General features: G+C 61.2%; 3 protein-coding genes across 4 annotated transcripts in view; 2 read left to right on the forward strand and 1 right to left on the reverse strand.

Moving 5' to 3' along the window:
- Positions 1-6,571: 6,571 nt before the first annotated feature.
- LOC127541977 (cytochrome c oxidase subunit 8A, mitochondrial) lies at positions 6,572-7,280 on the forward strand. The gene is made up of 2 exons (XM_051967377.1): positions 6,572-6,789; positions 6,992-7,280. The coding sequence occupies exons 1-2, from the start codon at positions 6,673-6,675 to the stop codon at positions 7,085-7,087; spliced, it is 213 nt and encodes a 70-aa protein (XP_051823337.1). The 5' UTR covers positions 6,572-6,672; the 3' UTR covers positions 7,088-7,280.
- A 3,410-nt stretch (positions 7,281-10,690) lies between these two features.
- Positions 10,691-15,430, forward strand: OTUB1 (OTU deubiquitinase, ubiquitin aldehyde binding 1). The gene is made up of 7 exons (XM_051967371.1): positions 10,691-10,799; positions 12,293-12,354; positions 12,767-12,865; positions 13,301-13,419; positions 13,546-13,630; positions 13,719-13,913; positions 14,140-15,430. The coding sequence occupies exons 1-7, from the start codon at positions 10,742-10,744 to the stop codon at positions 14,335-14,337; spliced, it is 816 nt and encodes a 271-aa protein (XP_051823331.1). The 5' UTR covers positions 10,691-10,741; the 3' UTR covers positions 14,338-15,430.
- A 123-nt stretch (positions 15,431-15,553) lies between these two features.
- MACROD1 (mono-ADP ribosylhydrolase 1) overlaps positions 15,554-18,928 on the reverse strand; it is a 142,681-nt gene continuing 139,306 nt past the window's right edge. The window contains exons 5-11 of one of the 2 annotated variants that reach the window (XM_051967374.1): positions 17,208-17,324; positions 16,428-16,549; positions 16,321-16,351; positions 16,162-16,235; positions 15,988-16,069; positions 15,838-15,870; positions 15,554-15,668 (exon numbers count right to left, since the gene is read on the reverse strand). In XM_051967374.1, the coding sequence (XP_051823334.1) occupies positions 15,866-15,870; positions 15,988-16,069; positions 16,162-16,235; positions 16,321-16,351; positions 16,428-16,549; positions 17,208-17,324 (431 nt within the window). In that variant the 3' untranslated portion in view covers positions 15,554-15,668; positions 15,838-15,865. The remainder of the gene's footprint in view (positions 15,669-15,837; positions 15,871-15,987; positions 16,070-16,161; positions 16,236-16,320; positions 16,352-16,427; positions 16,550-17,207; positions 17,325-18,928) is intronic. The other variant, XM_051967373.1, reaches the window with a different exon arrangement.

The raw sequence follows: 18,928 nt of genomic DNA on the forward strand, positions 1-18,928 counted from the left end.
CAGAGAAATGCAAATTAAGACACCTCTGAGATACCACTACACACCTGTCAGATTGGCTAGGATGACAGGAAAAGATATGGACAAATGTTGGAGCGGATGTGGGAAAACGGGGACACTGATACATTGTTGATGGAATTGTGAATACATCCAACCATTCTGGAGAGCAATTTGGAACTATGCTCAAAAAGTTATCCAACTGTGCCTACCCTTTGATCCAGCAGTGTTTCTACTGGGCTTATACCCCACAGAGATCTTAAAGGAGGGAAAGGGATCCATATATGCACGAATGTTTGTGGCAGCCCTCTTTGTAGTGGCCAGAAACTGGGAATCAAATGGATGCCCATCAATTGGAGAATGGCTGAATAAGTTGTGGTGTATGAATGTTATGGAATATTATTGTTCAGTAAGAACTGACCAGCAGGAGGATTTCAGAAAGGCCTGGAGAGACTTACAGGAACTGATGCTGAGGGAAATGAGCAGAACTAGGAGATCATTATATACTTCAACAACAATACTATGTGATGATCAATTCTGATGGACAGGGATATCTTTGACAAAGAAAAGATCTAACTCAGTTCCAATTGATTTGTAATGAACAGAATCAGCTACACCCAGAGAAGGAACACTGGGAAATGAGTGGACCATAACATAGCATTCGCACTCTTTTTGTTATTTGCTTACATTTTAGTTTTTCTTCCCAGGTTGTTTTTACCTTTCTAAATCCGATTTTTCGGATTTGTGTAGCAAGATAACTGTATAAATATGCCTAAATATGTACACTTATATTATATTTAAGATATACCTTAACATGTTTAACACATATGAGACTGCTTGCCATCTGCGGAAGGGGGTGGAGGGAAGGAGGGGAAAAGTTGGAGCAGAAGTGATTGTATATGTTCTCTCAATAAAAAGCTACAAAAAGACAAAAAAAAAAAATTTGATTTTTTTTATAGCTCTTTTTTTTATAGTAGCCCCAAACTGAAAGCAAATAAGGAGCCTATTAGAAAATGCCTAAACAAATGGAATATTAACATATTTCTTATGCTTTTAGAAATTAAAAAAAAACAGGCAGTTTCAATGGAAACAGATACTTTCTATGATCTGATGCAGAATAAAGTGAGCAAAACTAGGAGTGCCATTTTAATAATGAGGGCAGTCTTCTAGGGAAAAACAACTTTGAAAGACTTTAGAATTGTGATTAACCATAATTTCAAAGATTGAAGATGAAGCAAGAGAGGGGATGAGCTTCAAATCTAAGATGAAACATCAATTTTTGGAAATAACCAATGGGGGAATGTTTTTGGCATTTTTATGCACACTTTAAATCTTTGTAAGGGTTTAAAAAAAAAGAGTTCAATGTGTGTGTGTACTATGTACGGTGTGGTTAAGAGGAAGAGATAATTACAATAAAAAAAAATTTGTCCATTTATGCCTGTTGATGATATATTTGTTTTATACTAAATTTGAATCAGTTCTTAATATATTTTGGATATGAGATCTTTATCAGAAAAAAACTTGTTGCAAAGATATTTTCCCCAGTTATTTATTTTCCTTCTGATTTTATTTTATTTTTTGCTGAGGCAATTGGAGTTAAGTGACTTGCCCAGGGTCACACAGCTAGGAAGTGTTAAGTGTCTGAGGTCAGATTTGAACTCAGGTCCTCCTGACTTCAGGGCTGGTGCTCTCTCCAATGCACCACCTAGCTGCCCTTTTCCTTCTAATTTTAACTACATTAGTTTTGGTTTTTCTAAAAACTTTTGAGTTATGTGGAATGAAAATTAGATGAGCTAGGTTCCTGAGTTCAAATTTTGTGACTCTTGGCAAGTTACTTAACGCCATTTACTTCAGTTTCTTCATCTGTCAAATGGGTTGGAGCAAGAAATGGGAAACCACTCCAGCATCTTTGCGGAGAAAACCACAAATGGGATCACAAAGAGTCAAATACGACTGAACAAAAATGAAAACTGTCCATTTTATCTTCTGTGATTCCTCTCTATTCCTTGTTCAGCCTTGAACTCTTCCCCGATGCAAAATGCCAAAATGGAATTTCTTCCCTTCTCATCTAATTTGTTTATATCACTTTTAATGTCTGGCTCATGTATCCATTTGGAGCCTAACTCAGAGTATGGTATGAGATGGAGGTGAATGCCTGATTTTCTGCCGGCTGCCATACAGTTTTTTAAAGAAGCTTATGCCAAATAAGCTAGATGGCAGTAGTGCCCGGCTACATGGTAAACATATACTGAATGCTTCTTCCTCCTTTCCCTCTCACCTTCCTTCCTTTCCTTTCCATTCCTTCCTTCCTTCCTTCCTTCCTTCCTTCCTTCCTTCCTTCCTTCTTCCTTCCTTCCTTCCTCCTCCCTCCCTCCTCTCTTCCTTCCTTCCTTCTTCCTTCCTTCCTTCCTTCCTTCCTTCCTCCCTCCCTCCCTCCCTCCCTCTCTTCCTTCCTTCCTTCCTTCCTTCCTTCCTTCCTTCCTTCCTTCCTTCCTTCCTTCCTTTCCGCCCTTCTTTCTTTCCTTTCTTCCTCACTTCCTTCCTTCCTTCCTCCCTCACTCCCTCTCTTCCTTCCTTCCTTTCCGCCCTTCTTTCTTTCCTTCCTTCCTCACTTCCTTCCTTTTCTTTCCTTCCTTCCCTCCTTCCCTCTCTCCCTCCCTGCCTCCCTCCTTTCCAAGTGTGCCTGGAGACAACCCCTCTGTGAGAGCCCCTGGAGGCGGAGGGAGCATGTTTGCCTGGGCCCCCAGACCTCCTGGGTTCTCCTTCTCTGCCCTTCAAAGCCAAGCCAGCCCTCTGGAGCCTCCCTGCCGCTGCCCGCAGCTGCTCCCTTCTCATCATTTGCTGCTCCCGCAGACTCCCTTGGGCGGGGAGGGGGGGGGGAAATCCCTGCGGCGAGAAGAGAAGCGGAGACAGGTCCTGGAGGGGCGGTGACCTGGCGAGAATGTGGGAGCCGCAGGCTTGCCCCCCCTCCTTCTCGCCCCCCCCCCCTTCTCGGGCTCCCCCTCCCGCTCTCCGCGGGCTACACTGACCAACCCACTGGCTGGGCGGCTTGCACGCAGTGCCACCAGGTGGATGAACGATTTATTGCACCCCTTGTTGATCTCATTGGCAACCTCCTTTTGCCGGCACCTAGAGATGCGGCTGTGGAGTGCGGGTGCCATGGCTACCGCAGCGCGGCCGATACCGCAGCGCGGCCGATACCCCGCGCACTGAGACTGCCCCAGCCCAAAGCAGGGCCTGAGAACATGGCGAGTCAGGGCTGCGGGGCCTTAGAACATCATATCAGAGCTGGGGGGCTTTAGAACATCGTGTCAGAGCTGGAGGCAATTGCTCCTTCCTCAAATCTCCCCGAGTATTTTCCTGCAGCCCTCCCCCCCCCCCCCCCCCGCGCGCTAGTCCCAAGCCTAGCCCCCTCCCCGTCACGAGGGCAGCTGCTCTTCTTCGCTCTTCCTCCCCCCCCCCCCCCGGGCCGCCGCGGGGCAGAAAGCGGCGCGAGCTGGGTGTCCCCTGGATCCGGGCAGGTTCTCTCGGCTCCCGTGTCTGCGCCTGGGGCCGGCGCTGCTGTCCTTCAGCACCATTCCCCCCAAGGAACCGCCTTTAGAGACGCCCTGAACGGTCTGAATCCGACCCTCGTGCCCCACCCCCACGCCCCCGCGGAGAATGAGAGAGTTTAACGTGTAGAGCTCCCGAAGTTCTCCTGGGCCGCTCTCCGCCTGTCCCGGGCCCAAGGGTCTGCACCTGCTGCAAAGCCCAGGCCGGGGCCCCCTCACCTAAGCGTCCGTTCGATTTAGCTCGTCCCAGAGCTTGCAAAGGGGCTTCTCAAGTACTGAGAAAAGCGTTTGTAGCGCAAGGGATCCTGGCTCTGTCAGAGTTTGTTCGTCCGGCTCCCGTCTGGCCAGAGAGCTCAGTGCGCAGAGCAGTCGATGAAGACCTGAATTCAAATCCGGGATCAGACACCCACTACCTGGGTGGTTTTGGCAAAGTACTCTATTTCCTCACCTGTAAAATGGGCAGAACGGCGGCCTTCGCAGGCTGCTAGGAGGAGCCAACACTTGTGAATTCCTTAGTACAGTGCCTGCCGCGTAGTAGGCGCTTAAATGAGCGTCCCCTCCTTCCTCCTTTTCCAACACTGACTTCTGATCTCTGTGTCTTGCTTGATAAATGTGGCTATTTTATGTAGGGAAAGGACCAAGCAATTGAGTGGAAGCTTTCATTTCAGCTTTACAAAGCTCATTCTTTCTCCCGTAGTTTGCTTTTTTTTTAAAATTTCAACTAAAAATTCTCTCCAACCCTTCACACAATTACACACACACTCACACACACACAAACTCACACACACTCACACAATCACACAAAACACACACACACAATCACAATCACACAAACTCACACACACACTCACACACACACACACAATCACACAAAACACACACACACACAAAACACAAACACACACACTCACACAATCACACAAAACACACTCACACAATCACACACTCACACAAAACACACACAACACACTCACAAACTTACACACACACAAACTCATACACACACTCACACAATCACACATACCACACACACACCCACACACACTCACTTTGATTTGAGAGACCAAAGGACAAAACGAGGCAGTTTTGTGTAAAACAACCTGAGGGACCAAAGATTTAAGGCGCCTCTAAATTTGGGAAGAAAAACCCGGAATTCCCTGCGATTGAACTAAAAACTTCATTAGTTCATAATTGGGATCCCGGGAGAGGAAAACGTCTTGGACGGGCCCGGAAATGAACGCAAGGGCTGAGCCTGGAGTCCCCGGGTACCCTCCAAAGCCCTCGCTTTCCCCAGGAGGCCACAGACTTGTCCACTGCTACTCCGGCAAAGCGCCACGTGCCCCAGGAAGCCTGCGGGCCACGGGGGCAGAAGGGACCTGCCCAGGCCTCCCCAGCTCCGGGCCGGGAGCTCCTCCGGGTAGAAAGAGAATTGGGGTGGGGTGAGGGTGGGGAGGGTGTTTTCCTTTGGTGCTTATTTGCTGACACCCGACACCCCCGAGCTCCCTCAGTTTCTCCCCTTCCCTCTACACTTAACAAAAGAAAATCTTTTGACTTTGAATAGTGTCAGGAACCCGCCCATTCTCCCTCATTCTTCTGGGCCGGAGCGCGCTGGGGGGCTTCACACTTGCTAATGAACTGACTGATAAAGATCCTGTTTTCCGCGGGCTGCGTGGGAGGCCTTTGAAGCAGCGAAAAATACCCTTTCTTTCTCTTTAAAGAGTCCCTTTCCCGCCCAAGAGCCGGGTGGGCCTTTACCCCAAACTCCGGGGCAGGTAGCGCGGAGGAGCCGGGAGGACGCCGCGTGCGGCCCCGCGAGCCGCCTCCACGCCCATCCCCACGGGGTGAATCGCGTTCCCGGGTGGACATCTCCGCGGCAGCGCGACCGGGCAACCGGACGTGGGAAACCTCCGCGGACTCTCTCGGGTCAGGACCCAGAATACGGTTATAGCACCTTCACCCTGTTCTTTCCCTGAAATGGCGGACTCCAGAGCGGCGGTCATTGCTTAAAACCAGGCTTTTCTCCGAGGCCCGTGTACCCCTTGACCCCATTGGGTGGGTTTTCTCCCCCTCAGGCTTCGGGGGCTCACTTTTCTCTCCTTCCCTCCCCCCACTCCAGATTCTCCTGCTGCTCCCCAGCCCCCAAGTTCACTTAGAACCTCGACGGAGACTACTGAGCTTCCGGAGTCGGCCCCGCCCGGACCTCACAGAACAAAGCGCACCTCGGACTGGATGCCTCGAAGGGCGCCCCCAAAGGAGCCGACCTCCCTCGCCCCGGCCAGGGCTCCGGGACCGCCGGGGAACCCTGGGGTCATTCTAACCCCTCCCTTGAGACCTGGGGGGCACCACATGCCGGGCCGATGCAGCTGTCCCCCGCCGGACAAAGTCCTGGCTCTGATCACGTTTGAAACGGGTGGAAATGACCCCAGGAGGTCGCCCCCGCGGGGGCTGAGCCGGGACAGGGGCCCACCCGGAGTCAGGAGGATCGGAGTTGAAATTCGACCTCAGACACTTCCTAGCTGGGCGACTCTGGGCAAGTCACTTGACTCAGCTTGCCTCAGTTTCCTCATCTGTAAAATGAGCAGGAGAAGAAAATGGGAAACTCCTCTAACATCTCTGCCAAGAAAACCCCTTAAGGGGTTATGGAGAGTCAGACACGACGGAACAATTTCGGAAAATGCTTAACGTTCGCTTCCTTCATCCACTGATTCACGTTTCCCTACTTCCCCCCCCCCCCCCCCCCCCCCCCCCGTCCCTTCCCTTCTCCCTTCCCCTTTTCCCTTGTTCCCTCCTCCCGCGGGTCTTCTCTTTCTCCCCCTCCCCTTTCTCCGGGCTCCGCCTCTTTTCCCCTCCTCTCCCGCCCCTTTCTCCCCTTCTCCTCCCCTTCCGTACAGAACTCCTCCCCATCACGCAGCCAGCCGGCTGATTGGCCTGTTCGCGGGGCGCGGGAAAAGCTGTCGGGGCGCTGTAGGTGGGCGGTGCTTGCGTCACTTCTGGGACGCTAGGCTGGCTGGGCCCGCCCCTTCCTGGCCGTCGCTTCCGGCAGCCTCTGCCATTCCTCCCGGCGACCTTGGCTCTACCCCGTGCCCTCCCGTCCCGGCCTCGTCCCCGCCGCGCTCCCGACGTCGCTATGTCCGCGCTGGTTCCGCGGCTGCTGAGCGGCCTGACGCGCCCCGCCCGGGGCCTCCTGCACGTGCCCCGCGCGCCCCTGCACGCACGGCCGCCCCGGGAGGAGCTGAGTCTGGTGGTGAGGAGGCTACGGGAGCGGGGGGAGGGAGGCCGCTGCACCGCCCACACTCCTGGGGGGCCTCGGAGGGCCCCTCCCCCTCCGGCCTGTCAGGGTCGTTGCCCCCATGTGTCCCCAGATGGACCCGGGCGGGGGCTCGCGGGGAGGGCAGCACGGGCCTCGGTGACCCCCCCTTTCCGATGCCCACTTTGTGCCCCTGCAGGACAAGACCATCGCCATGACGGCCTGCTTCGTGGCCATGCTGGTGCCCTCCGGCTGGATCCTGTCCCACCTGAGCAGCTACAAGAAGAAGGAGTGAAGGGGAGGCTCCGGCCGCCCCTCCCCCCCCACCACGGAGTCCCGCGTCCCGGCGCTCCCCTCCCCCCAGACCACAAGCTCCGCATTGGCCCCGGACCAGACTTCCTCAATCATGACCATTTGATTTCCCCGCGGCAGCTGCCCCGGCCTGGGCACTTGGGGTCACGGGACAATAAAGTCAAAAGAAATCTAGAGTCTGCCTGGCCCCAGTCGTGTTTGCCCCCGGACTTGGGAAGGGGGGCCGAGGGCGCTTAGCTGCCAGTCAGGCTCCCCAGCCTAGAATGGGGGTCACCGCAGGTGAGAGGGCAAAGCTGGCACAGAGCCCAGCTTAATGAGCGCTTCCTCCCCTTCTACCCTAGACACTGGCCCTCTTCTTAGACTTGACCTTCCCCCAGTCTGGGTGCCAGGAGCCCGTCCGAGGGCTTGTGTCTCCATCCTTGTCCTGTTAGGGCTGGGCCCAACCCACGGGTTCCTCCATGGAAATACCCAGGGCTGCCGGAGGAGCGCCCGGGCCTTCCTGTAAGCTCGCTCCCTCCCCAGAGCTGTGTCGGTCCAGGCCCCGGCTCGGGTGACCGAGGCCAGCTTGGCGGGCGCTGCTGCTTGGGGGGCTGCCCGCCTCATCCCCGCCATAGTTTGGGGCTTAGGCAGCAGGGCAGACAAGGCCAGCGGGTAGGGATGAGCCGGGTCACTGGGTTCTCCCACTTTCGGAGGCTCCTCTGAGAAATGAACGTTTCTGGGCCCTCCCCTCCAGCCCCGGGGCTCCCTTCTCTAAGGGTCTGTCCCCTTGCTCTGGCTTCTCCCCAGCTCTGAGGGCCGCAGGGAGCCCTCCTGGGCCTGTGTAGGGGGCTCACTCTGCCGTGTGGCTGAGCCTGCAAGTGTGGGCCCTCCGGGAGGGAGCCTCCATTTGGGAGTTGGGGGGAGCGTGGTTCCGTCCCTTCCTCTCACAATGCTGGCTCTCAGCTGCTTGCTGGAGCATTTGGGGGAGGGCAAGCCTTGCCCAGGGTTGGTCTCCTAGCCATGTTCCTGATGGGGTTAGGGGGGATGTTTCCTGGTGACTGCCACCCTGCCGAGGCCTTGGTCTTCCTGTGCCCACCACGGTAGCTTGCCAGGAGCAGGGGGCAGTTTATCATCTGCTCAGCGGCAAGGGGGCAGTGGGCGTTGCTTGGAGCATCCAGCATGGAGCTCTGGGTGGGCTTGCAGCCTCAGCATCCCCTGTGCTGGGGATGGAACCCGGAGGTGAGTGGGCCGGTTCCTTGGGCCTGTCCTGTCCTGTGGGGAGCTGTTGGGTGTCTGGGGTGGATATGGAAGGGAGAAGCAGGGGCCATGGCCTGGCTTTTTCAGGTTTTGGATCCTCTCATCCCATGGTGAAATCTCAACCTCCCCCGGCCCCCCAGCTTTCCTAGGGCTAGTTTGAGTGGTGAGGGGCTCCTCAGGGATTCCTCATAGGAACAAATGTTGCCCCTTGACCTTGGGCGAGCCCCTCAGGGGCTGCTGGGTACTCCAGGTCCAACCCCTTCATGGAGCCTCCTCTGCCTCGCTTGGTCTGTAGCTGTTGGGCCGTGGAACGTCCTGCCCAGAACTCTGCTTGCCCTGTGCCAGCTCCACACACCCAGCCTGGCAAGGGTCCAGGGCCTGCCGTGGCATTGCCTCATTCCAGGAGCCCGAGCCACCCTATCAAGCAGCCCCTTCCCCTGTGGGAGAGCTGTGCCCCCTCCTGCCCACCCTATGGAGGCCACGGGGCCAGCCTGGGGAAGTCAGGGTATGTCCCTGGAAATGGGGGAAGTCCAGGGGACCCAGGCCATTCCACCCCCTCCCTGAGCAGAGACGGCAGGGGCCTTCTCGGGGACTTGGGCCAAGACGTGGCCGCCGACATCCTGCTGAGTGAGGCCTTCGCTGCTCTGTGTCTGCCAGTGCCGGCAGTGCCGAGATGCCCTCAGGTGCCCAGGAGGGGCTGGGTGGCTTAACGGTCACTGTTCTGAGGATGGGACCGTGAAGGTGGATCCGACCTTGTGGGCTGGGGGTCAGAGCAGCGGGTGGGCCGCCAAGCCAGGGTCCGGGAGCCTGGGGTGGCCCATTAAATGCAGACTAAAAATGGCCGAGTGGAGCCCGGGGTGCCTATGAGAACAGTCTGGCAGAAGGAATGGAAGGGCCTGGGACCCCGCGAGGGGCAGAGGCAGGACCAGAGGGCAGTGCCAGAGGCGGCCTTGCTGCTCGGCCTGGGGGTGCCCAGCTGATGTTTAGAGGAGGAGGGGACGGGCAGTGGAGCATGTGCCTGCTGGGAGGCAGGGGAAGCAGTCTTGTGCCCCCTCCCTCACTTCTAAGGAGGGTCTCGGGGGATTTACAGCCCAGCTCCCTCTCCTCACCAGCCTTCGAGTGATCCAGGCCCCGTGTGCTGAGCCCCGGGGGCCGCAGTGAGGTAGTGTGGCTAAGGGCCCTTTCACCTGTGGAATAAGATTTGGGGGGATGGGCATGGGGGAGGGAAACACAAGGGCTGAAGTAACCAGCACAGGCTGGTCCCGGCTCCCGAGCTGGGCCTGGCGCACCAAGGTTCTCCTGAACTCTCTCCTTGGATTTTAGGCCCCCCCAGTCTCATACTGACCATGTTACAGGGAGCGTGGGGAGCTCTCGGGGACCCTCAGGGTGCTGGGCTTGGCCCGGGCTCTAAGTATTAGAAAACAGAAATGGGATGAGCAAAAACCCTCCTGGTGAGCTGTCCAAAGCTCCCCAGGCTGGAGAGGAGAAAGCTGCACTCGTCAGAGGGGATGTTGCGGGGGTTCCCTTGGGTGACGGCCTGGCCGTCCCCTCTAAGACCCCTCATCTCGAGGGTCTCGCTGAGTGTTTTATTCCCAGAATCCTTAGTGGGAAAGCCTCTGAGGGCCTGGGCTCAGACCCTGACTCTGACCTTGAGCAAATTTTGTTCACCTGTAAAATAAGGGCCTGGCCTTCCTAGGCCAGTGGAGGAGGGGGCGGCTGAGGCGATTCTGAAGTGGAAACAGGTGCTGAGCCCCCGTGGCCGCGGGGGCCGAGAGCCAGCTGAGAGGTAAGTGCCTGCTGTGGGCGGGTCACGGGGGCTGAGGGGGGGTGGCCACAGCTGTGGAGCCAGGCTGGGGGTGTGAACTCTGCCCCCCGCCCTTCTCGCCCTTGGCTCTCTCTGAGGGAGTTGGAGCAGCCGGTGGTTCCCTTCTTTGGGCCTCGGTTTCCCCATCTCTGGGATGGGCGGGACTGTCACCTTTCTGGGGTCAGTGGCCCCCCACAGTGAAGGAGGGTTCTGGGACCTCTTTCTTGATTCTCCATTTCCTCAAGGGCACAAATGAAGGTGGGGTGGGCCTGGGTCAGCTGTTCCGTTCCCTCTCTCTCTCTCATGTTCCCATCCATAAAATGGCTCTGTGATGCACCCCGCTTTGGGCCTCAGTTTCCTCATCTGTATGCCCTCGAGGCCCCTCCCAACTCCAAGTCCCAGGGCTCCAGATACCTCATCCCTAGCTTCCTGCTGACTGGGCGGTCCAAAGGAAAAGGCGGGGCGGGGGCGGGGCCTCAGGTTGCTAGGGGCGTTGCTATGGAGCTCGTAGACTGGAGGAGGCGGGGCTGCCGTTCACTTCCGGGAGGAGAAGCGCTAATAACCCGGAAGTGGTCGTGGGTGCGGCGCTGTTTAAAGATGGCGGCGGAGGAACCTCAGCAGCAGAAGCCGGAGCCGCTGGGAAGCGACTCCGAAGGTAGCGGCCGCGGGGGCGGGGGCGGGGGCCGGGAGCCCCCGGGGAGGGCGGGCGATGCGCGGCCCGGCCACTACGGAGGGGGGTCGGGACCGGGGTCCATAGAGCTGAGGCGAGGCGCGCGGGCTCCATCGCTTTCCCCCCCCCACGTACTGGGGAAGCAGCCGCCGCCTGAGACCCCCCGGCCGCGCGGGCGGGGGCGGGGGCGGGGGGAGGGGCGGGAGCGGCGCGCGGGCACGCGAGTGCAGGGAGGGGCGAGCGCGCCTGCGCACGGTGCGGTCTAAAGGGGGCGCGCACTCAGTGCCAGACCGAGGCTGCCGCGGCCGCGCGACAGCTCCTCGCGCGCACCTGCGCCCACGCTGGCGAGCACGCGCTTTCCCCCTCCCTCTTCGCCGCATCGTAGGGCGGGGATACTGGGGGGGGCAGAACTCCGCCTTCTCAGCCCCGCCCTTGGGCCCCTCCCCACACACCTTGGCCCCTCCCCCACACCCCCAAGGCTCACCCTCAGCTTGGGGTTTCCTCTGGTCTCCACTCCCCCACCTTCCTTACTCCCCCAATTCCCTTGATTTTATTGGTCCCCTGTGACCAGCCCCCCAGTCATCTCCCCCTAATGGCTTTCATCCAGCTTTCTTTCTTATACTCCAATTGTGCTCCCCTATCCCCTAAGTTTGTTGGTTCCCCTCCTCCCAGCAGGTAGGCTCTGGGATGTGCGCAGCCTGTGCATCCTGCATCCCTCGGGGCATCTTCTCTGTCAGCGCTTTTGGATCTTGCTTGCTCTCTTAAGAAGCCTGGTCTGGGTCAGCCCAGTCTAGTCCCAGATGGCCCTGAGCTAGCCCATCCCTGCCTGGCCCTGCCTGCGTTGGCCCTGAGCTAGCCCATCCCTGCCTGGCCCTGCCTGCGTTGGCCCTGAGCTAGCCCATCCCTTCCTGGCCCTGCCCTTGTCGGCCCTGAGCTAGCCCATCCCTGCCTGGCCCTGCCTGCGTTGGCCCTGAGCTAGCCCATCCCTGCCTGGTCCTGCCCGGGTCGGTCCTGAGCTACCCTGCCCGGCCCCGCCTGGCCCTCTTGCTTCATAAACGCTTGTCCGTGGCTGGCCAGGCTGGTCCTGCGCTGCAGCTCCTGCCCGGTCCCCCAGAGACCTGGTGCAGGGAGGGAGTCGGGTTACGGCCTGGGATGGCTGCGAGTGCACAAAGCCTGGCTGCGGGCGCCGGGAGGAGGGCCAGCTAGGGGCCGCTCCCTGAGGATCTGGTGGAGGCCCCTCCGTCCCGGCCCTTTTGTGAGGCCCCCATCCCACCCCCGGGCTGCCACTGCCTTCCCCGCTGGCCTTGGTCCTCCCGGAGGTCTGGCGCCTCTCGTTCCACCTCCTCATGTTAAGGACTTAAGGAGCGGCCGGCTGTCAGCAGAGCTGGGCCTCCAGGGCCCTCCCAGGGTGTCTGTGCAGGGACGGCCGCTCTGCCAGGGCCCTTCACCTGCCTTCTGCCTTTCCTTCCTCTTTCCAGGAGTTAACTGTTTGGCTTACGATGAAGCCATCATGGCCCAGCAGGACCGAATTCAGCAGGAGGTGAGGGAAGAGGGCCAGGCCTTCCACTGAATGGGGGGTTGGGGGAGGAGAGGGGCCGAGGGCACCAGGGAATCCTGGGGCTTTGGAGGGCCCGGCTGGGCTCGGTGACTGGGGGCACGTCCCGTAGCCGGGCTTGTGTCCTCCCCTCCCCCTGGCCCTTCTTCAAGAGCCGCCGTGGTTCAGGGATCGACCTTTCTGGGAGAATCCCGGGCCTGGACCAGAACTGTCCAAAGGCGGCCTCGAGAAGAAGCCGAGGGGCTGAGGACCCGCTCTGTCCTTTGGGGCTCAGCTCTTGGGCTCGGGGTCACCGGTCGGGCCCAGGTTGTGCCTGGTTGGGCTGCGGGCAGACGCGGACATTGTCCCGGACCTGTCAAGTTGCTGCTCCCGTCCCTCCCTCCCTTCCTCCTCACAGATTGCCGTTCAGAACCCGCTGGTCTCCGAGCGCCTGGAGCTCTCTGTGCTTTACAAGGAGTACGCGGAAGATGACAACATCTATCAACAGAAGATCAAGGTGGGGGCCCCTAGCTTCCCCAGCCCCCGGGGGTTCCACTCGAGAGGCTCTTGGCTGGTCTCTGTGCTTGACTGGTCAGGGAGCAGATGGCCCCCAGGCTCTGCAGGCCGGGAACTGGCTCTGGCTCCTGCCTGCACGTGGAAATCCCCACTGGCCTTTCTGCCCGGCCCACTGGGGACTTGCCCATGCTATAGCCCTTGAGGCCGTTCTTCTGAAGGCCAGTGCAGTCAGGGAGCCCCTGTTTGGGGTCTAACTCCACCTCCCCCACCCCTGGCTGCTGACAGCTCCTCCCCGAGGGGACGTCCCCCTGGTCCTGGGCTCAGAGCATTGGCTGACAGGGAGTCCTCACTTCCCTCTGCCCTGCTGGTGGCCCACCTCGGAGCCGTCCCCGGGCACAGATTGGGAAGCCACACGTCTTCCTCCTTCCCTCCCCAGGACCTACACAAAAAATACTCCTACATCCGAAAGACCAGGCCCGACGGCAACTGCTTCTACCGAGCCTTCGGCTTTTCCCACCTGGAGGCCCTTCTGGAGGACAGCAAGGAACTTCAGAGGTGAGCCCGGCAGGGGGTCCGAGTCAGGCCGTCTTTCCCCGAGCCCACGGCGACTTTGGTGGGTCCCACTGGACAGGGGCACTGACCCCTCCTGCACCTGCCTGACCTTTGTCCCCTCCCCGGCAGGTTCAAAGCCATCTCTGCCAAGAGCAAAGAGGACCTGGTATCTCAGGGCTTCACCGAGTTCACAATCGAAGACTTCCACAACACGGTGAGCTGACGCCGCGCCCCAGGCCGGGTGGGGAGGCCGGGGCCAGGCCGGGAGGGTGACCGGCTCCCTCTTGCCTCCCTCCGGACAGTTCATGGACCTGATCGAGCAGGTGGAGAAGCGGACCTCGGTGGCCGACCTGCTGGCCTCCTTCAATGACCAGAGCACCTCCGACTACCTGGTGGTCTACCTGCGGCTGCTCACCTCGGGCTACCTGCAGCGGGAGAGCAAGTTCTTCGAGCACTTCATCGAGGGGGGCCGGACCGTGAAGGAGTTCTGTCAGCAGGTGCCCCCCTTACCTCACTCTGGGCTTCCGCTCCCCCGGATCTGCGGGCGCCAGTGAGGGCCTAAACGCTCCGCTGCCCGCCAGCCTGGCAGCCCCGGGGCGGAGCCAGGGAGGGGGGTGCGTCCCTCGGGCCGCCGGGGTGGGTGGCACAGAGGCCCCTGCCCTCCCGCTTGTAGTCGCGCCCCTCGCTCCGATCCCCGTGACCTTTCTCCCCCTTTTCCCCCAGGAGGTGGAGCCCATGTGCAAGGAGAGTGACCACATCCACATCATCGCGCTGGCGCAGGCCCTCAATGTCTCCATCCAGGTGGAGTACATGGACCGCGGCGAGGGCGGCACCACCAACCCCCACGTCTTCCCGGAGGGCTCCGAGCCCAAGGTGTACCTACTGTACAGACCCGGACACTACGACATCCTTTACAAATAGGGGGCGGCGCCCGGGCCCTGCCCGCCGCCGCCCGCCAGCGTGGGGCCAGTCCTGCCCGCCCGCCCTCCCCGCTAACAGGCGTTAGACATGTACAGGTTTTTTGTGGTTGTAAATGGTAATATTTCACTCCCCTCCCCCCCTGTCCCCCTTCACCTTGCGTGTTTTATTAAAGGGGATGCTGGTGGCGAGGCCGTGTGCGCGCCCGTGTGTTGCTGCTGTGTGCGCCCTGGGCCCCTCTCTTCCTTAGGGCACCGGGGTCCGGCTCCCGCCCCAGCCGCCGAGCCCGGCAGGAGCTGCCGCGGGGGGCACGGGCCGCCCTACTCGGCGTCCACCGCCCCCCGGGGGGCTTCTTCCGGGAACCCTCCCACCGAGGCTTCCCTCCCTGGACCTTCTGATGCCGCAGCCCCTCTCCGGGGTCTGCAGGGCCTCCAGCCCTAACCGTGCTTCCATGTGGCGGCCCTCCCGCCCCGGCGCCGGCCCCGTCTGGGCCCGGGCTCGACGCCCAGCCCCTCGGGATGCCCCTGGCCCTGGCTGGGCGGCCCCTGGGAACCCCCGGCTGCCTCTGCTCTCCCTTCTGCTGCTGCTTCTGTCCTGGTGCCCGCCTTGGTCTTGCTTCTTAGAAGGTTTGGCTTGTTCTTAGCTCTGCCCCCAGCAGAGGGCACTGCCACCCTGTAGCAGCATGGTGCAGCCCCCTCCTCTCTGCCCTGGCCGCTGGGTGGGACCCCGGGGCCCCTCTGGGGGCTTCCCCATCAGCCCCGGGGGGCGTCACGCCTCCGAGAGGGTGCCCAGCCATGGCGGGCAGTGGCTTATGCCCTGAGCCCCCGGCTACACAGTGCGCTTGCCTCCCCTCCCCCGCCTTGGCTAGCTGGGCCTCCACCAGTCTTTCCCTGCTTTCCTGAGTTCTCCATTTCTTCCAGCAAGGGGAAGGGTGGGTGCCCCCCCCCCCAAAGCGCCATCCGAGCCACAGAAAACCACCCCCCAAAAGTCATGGTTTGTCCGTCTCCTCTTAGACTGTAAGCCCCTCTCGGGCAGGGAGCGTGTGTTCTGTGCAACTGTATTGCGCCTCAATAAATGTGAACTAATTGTTGGCAAACAGACTGCCGCCCCCTGCCGCCTGGGGGGGAGGGGGGCTCCCGGGCACCCCAGGCCCCCCACGAGGGCCCCTGCTCTGACCCTTCCCGCTCCCCGGTGACAGTCGGCAAACTCCAGAGACCGGTCCTGAGCAGAACCCTTTATTGAACAGTAGTGAGCCCCCCATCCCATGGCTGGGTCCTGGGTGGGTGCGGCTGGGCTCTGTCTTCACAGCTGGGACTGCAGCCCCTGGGGAGCATCTGGAGGAAGGAGCAAAGTGGCAGGAGGGGGCCGGGCAAAGGCCCCCTCCTTCCCCCACCCACCCTGCAGCCCCCGCCCTGGCCTGGTGGGGAGGGGAGTGGTTAGCTGGTGTGGGGAGGAGTGGGGTTAGTACCCGTGGGCAGCACACATGGGGGGGGCCTTTCTTACCAGTCTTGGGGACAGGGGAGGGGCAGCATCAGGCTGGAAGGCAGAGGAGAGTGAGGGGGGCGCCCCAGGATTAGCCTCCGGGTCCCCCCCCCCTTGCCCAGGCTGGCCCTGGGGGGGGAGGTTGGGGGCACATGGGGGCCTGGCACCTACCCACAGGGAAGAAATGAGGCAGCCGCTTGCGGTAGATCTCCTCGTCCTTTTCCAGGAAGACGCAGATGATCAGTCTGTCCACCTAAGGCCAGGGTAGGGTCTGGGTGCCAGGCTGGCCCCTGGTGCCCCCCGTGCCCACCCTGCCCGCTCAGGGCCCCAGCGGCCACCCGGTACCTTGTCCTTGTTGTCCTGCAGCCATTCTCGGAGGCTCCCCAGGACCACCTCAGCCGCTGCCTCATTGGGGTAACCTGCAGGTGGCCACAGCAGTTGAATGCCAGCAGGGCCGTGCCCGCCCTCTCACCACGTGCCCCCCCCTTCCCCCCCAGCACTCACCGAAGACCCCGGTGGAGATGCACGGGAAGGCCTAGGAGACAAATAGGGCATTAATTGGGCTTCCACCCCACCCCCACCCCCCCCTCCCAGCCCGGGCCGGCCCTCACCACTGATCGCAGGCGGTTCTCCAGTGCCAGCTGCAGGCTGTTAAGGTAGCAGTTGCGCAGCTCCTGGACCTGGCTGGGACTGGGGTCTCCCTGAGCGATGGGCCCCACGGTGTGGATGACATCTGTGGGACACGGAGCGCCTCAGACCTTGCCCAGCCGGGGCTTCCCTCCTGGGGCCTCCACAGGCATCCACGCGGCGGGCTTCCCCAGGGCCCGAGGCCCACCTCCCGTCTGCCGGTGCCCAAGGGGGGCCAGCATGGCCAAGATGGGCAGGGGCTGATGGGATCCACGGGGCTGTGCCCACGGGCAGGGCCACCCCCTCCCCATCAGGCCCTGGAGGTTGGGGGCAGCCTGGGCAAACATCCAAGCTGGTAGGCTCAGGGAAGTTATGGGGGAGGGGGGAGAGCACCACTGACTAAGGGAGAAGGGGGGGCAGGACTGAGGCTGGGTTCAGGATCGGGGCCCTGAGGTTGGGCGGGGCCAGACCCTGGGAGGGGCGGGGTGGGGCCTTAGGGGGTGGGGCGGGGCTATGGGGAGGGGAGGGACCGTGGGAGGGACGGGGTGGGGCCTTGGGGAGCAGGGTGGGCACGCTCTGGGAAGGGGCGGGACCGTGGGAGGGACTTTGAGGAGGGGAGGGACCCCGGGAGGGGCGGGGAGGGACCCTGGGGAGGGGCGGGATCCCAGGAGGGGCGGGGCCCGGGGAGGGGCGGGTCCCTGGGCCGGCTCGAGCCCAGAGCTCGAGGGGAGGGGGCACCTTGCCCCCGTGCCCACCGGACGTACACTTGGCCGGGAGGCGGTAGCCCCCGGTGATCTTGGCCTGGCCCGTCTCGCAGCTGTGCAGGGTGCGGCACTCCTCGGTGAGCAGGTGTCCGGCGGCGCGGTGGATGCAGCCGTCCACTGGGGGGAAGCACAGGGGCCCTGAGCCCGGGCCAGCCACCGGCCCCCACGTCCGGAAGCACCGGGAACGTGGTGGTGGAGGTGGGCACCTGGGCGGGCCTCTGTTTCCCCAACTGTAGAATGGGCTCTAAGGTCCTGTATAGTCCGGGTTGGGACCTTCAGGCTGTGACACTGGCCCAAGGCCGTGGGGGAGGGGGGGTGCCCTCCCTTGTCTCCCCCCTGCGGACCTCTCACCAGCCGGGTCTTGTGCTTCCCCTCCCTGGAAACGAGAGCCCTTCCCAAGGAGGAGCGAAGGAGGTGGGCTAGACAAGTGTTTCCTGCTGGGAGGGAAGGTCCCCCTCTTCTGGCTCACCCCCCCCCGCAGTAGGGGGCGCTGTCACTTTGGGGGGGGCAGGTCCCAACCTCCTGCCCTAGCAAAGGCTCGCCAGAGCATCGAACCCGGCCCCTTTGATTACAGGTGGGGAAACTGAGTCTGAGAGGTCCCCGGATGGGTCCAAGGAGCCCCCCCCCGGGCAGTACGGGGCTCTCAGCATACACAGGCGCTTCCTAAATGCTCACGGACTCGAACCCTGGGGCCGAACTGGACTCGGACCTTCCTGACTGGGAGCGCATCGCACTGGCCACTTGGACAGGACACCCACTCGGAGCGCACGAGGCCCAGGACCTGGTCAAGAAGGCCTGCGTGCAGTGCGCCGACTGACCACCAGGTGGCACAGTCCTAAAGCCCTGAACCTGCAAACGGCAAGAGCCGCTACAAGTTCCAGTCCAGACGCTACAGGGGCTCAGTTTCCCCATCTGTAAGATGGGATCGTAGCAGCATCTGCCTCGCAAACCACGCGAAGCGCTCTGCAAGCCTTCAAGCACGATCTGAACATCAATAAAGTGGGATTATGCGGACTGGCCTGCAGGTTGGGCAGGGACCGGCTCCGGACGGAGACACGGATCCGAGGCCCCAGAAAAACAAGAGATCCAGAGAGAGAAACTGAGGCACGTGTGGGGGCTGGGGCGACCCGGGCTGTCAGGAGGCCTCTGGGGAGGGGGGGGGGAAGCGGGAGCCGCGACAAGGAGCGACTCGCCCACAGCTGCTCCCCTCCCGACCCTTCTCCAGCAACCTGGGCGTGGTGCTGGGTTGGCACTCAAGGCCTTTCTCTAGCTCTTAGGGCCCGAGAACCGGGAATGCGGGAGCTGGGAGCCCCGGGGTGGGGAGGGCCCGAGAACCCGGAGCCCGGGCCGGGGCCCTCTGGGGCAGAAGCCGGGACTCGCCCCCTCCGCGCCCCTCCCCCGCGCCAGCTGCTCTGCGCCCCCGAGCTCATTACGCCGCCTCGTTAGCTGAGCCTCCTTTAATTGGAGCCGGGCCCGGCGCTTGTTTATGCAACGGGTAGCTCGGCCCCGGAGGAGGCTGCGGCCCCGGGGGGTGGGGGGAGGGGGGCCCGGGACCCCGCAGCGCCGGCCGCTCCCCCCGGGCTCCTTCCCACTCTGAGCTCCGGGGGCTCCCGGAGGGAGGGGGGCCCCCCACCAAGGCAAGCTGCCACCCCGCGCACACCCCGGACTCAGAGAAGCGCCCGCGCCTAAGGGCCGCTCGGCCCCCCAGGCCGGGAGGGGCG

Source organism: Antechinus flavipes, chromosome 6, assembly GCF_016432865.1.
Source record: "Antechinus flavipes isolate AdamAnt ecotype Samford, QLD, Australia chromosome 6, AdamAnt_v2, whole genome shotgun sequence".
Lineage (NCBI taxonomy): Eukaryota > Metazoa > Chordata > Mammalia > Dasyuromorphia > Dasyuridae > Antechinus > Antechinus flavipes.

What these genes read in the sequence shown, in the direction of transcription:
- LOC127541977 (XM_051967377.1), top strand. Translation starts at nt 6,673, where the DNA reads ATGTCCGCGCTGGTTCCGCGGCTGCTGAGCGGCCTGACGCGCCCCGCC. An exon ending in GGGAGGAGCTGAGTCTGGTG is followed by an intron (nt 6,790 to 6,991) that starts GTGAGGAGGCTA and finishes GTGCCCCTGCAG; the next exon opens with GACAAGACCATCGCCATGAC.
- OTUB1 (XM_051967371.1), top strand. Translation starts at nt 10,742, where the DNA reads ATGGCGGCGGAGGAACCTCAGCAGCAGAAGCCGGAGCCGCTGGGAAGC. An exon ending in AGGACCGAATTCAGCAGGAG is followed by an intron (nt 12,355 to 12,766) that starts GTGAGGGAAGAG and finishes TCCTCCTCACAG; the next exon opens with ATTGCCGTTCAGAACCCGCT. An exon ending in TGAAGGAGTTCTGTCAGCAG is followed by an intron (nt 13,914 to 14,139) that starts GTGCCCCCCTTA and finishes CTTTTCCCCCAG; the next exon opens with GAGGTGGAGCCCATGTGCAA.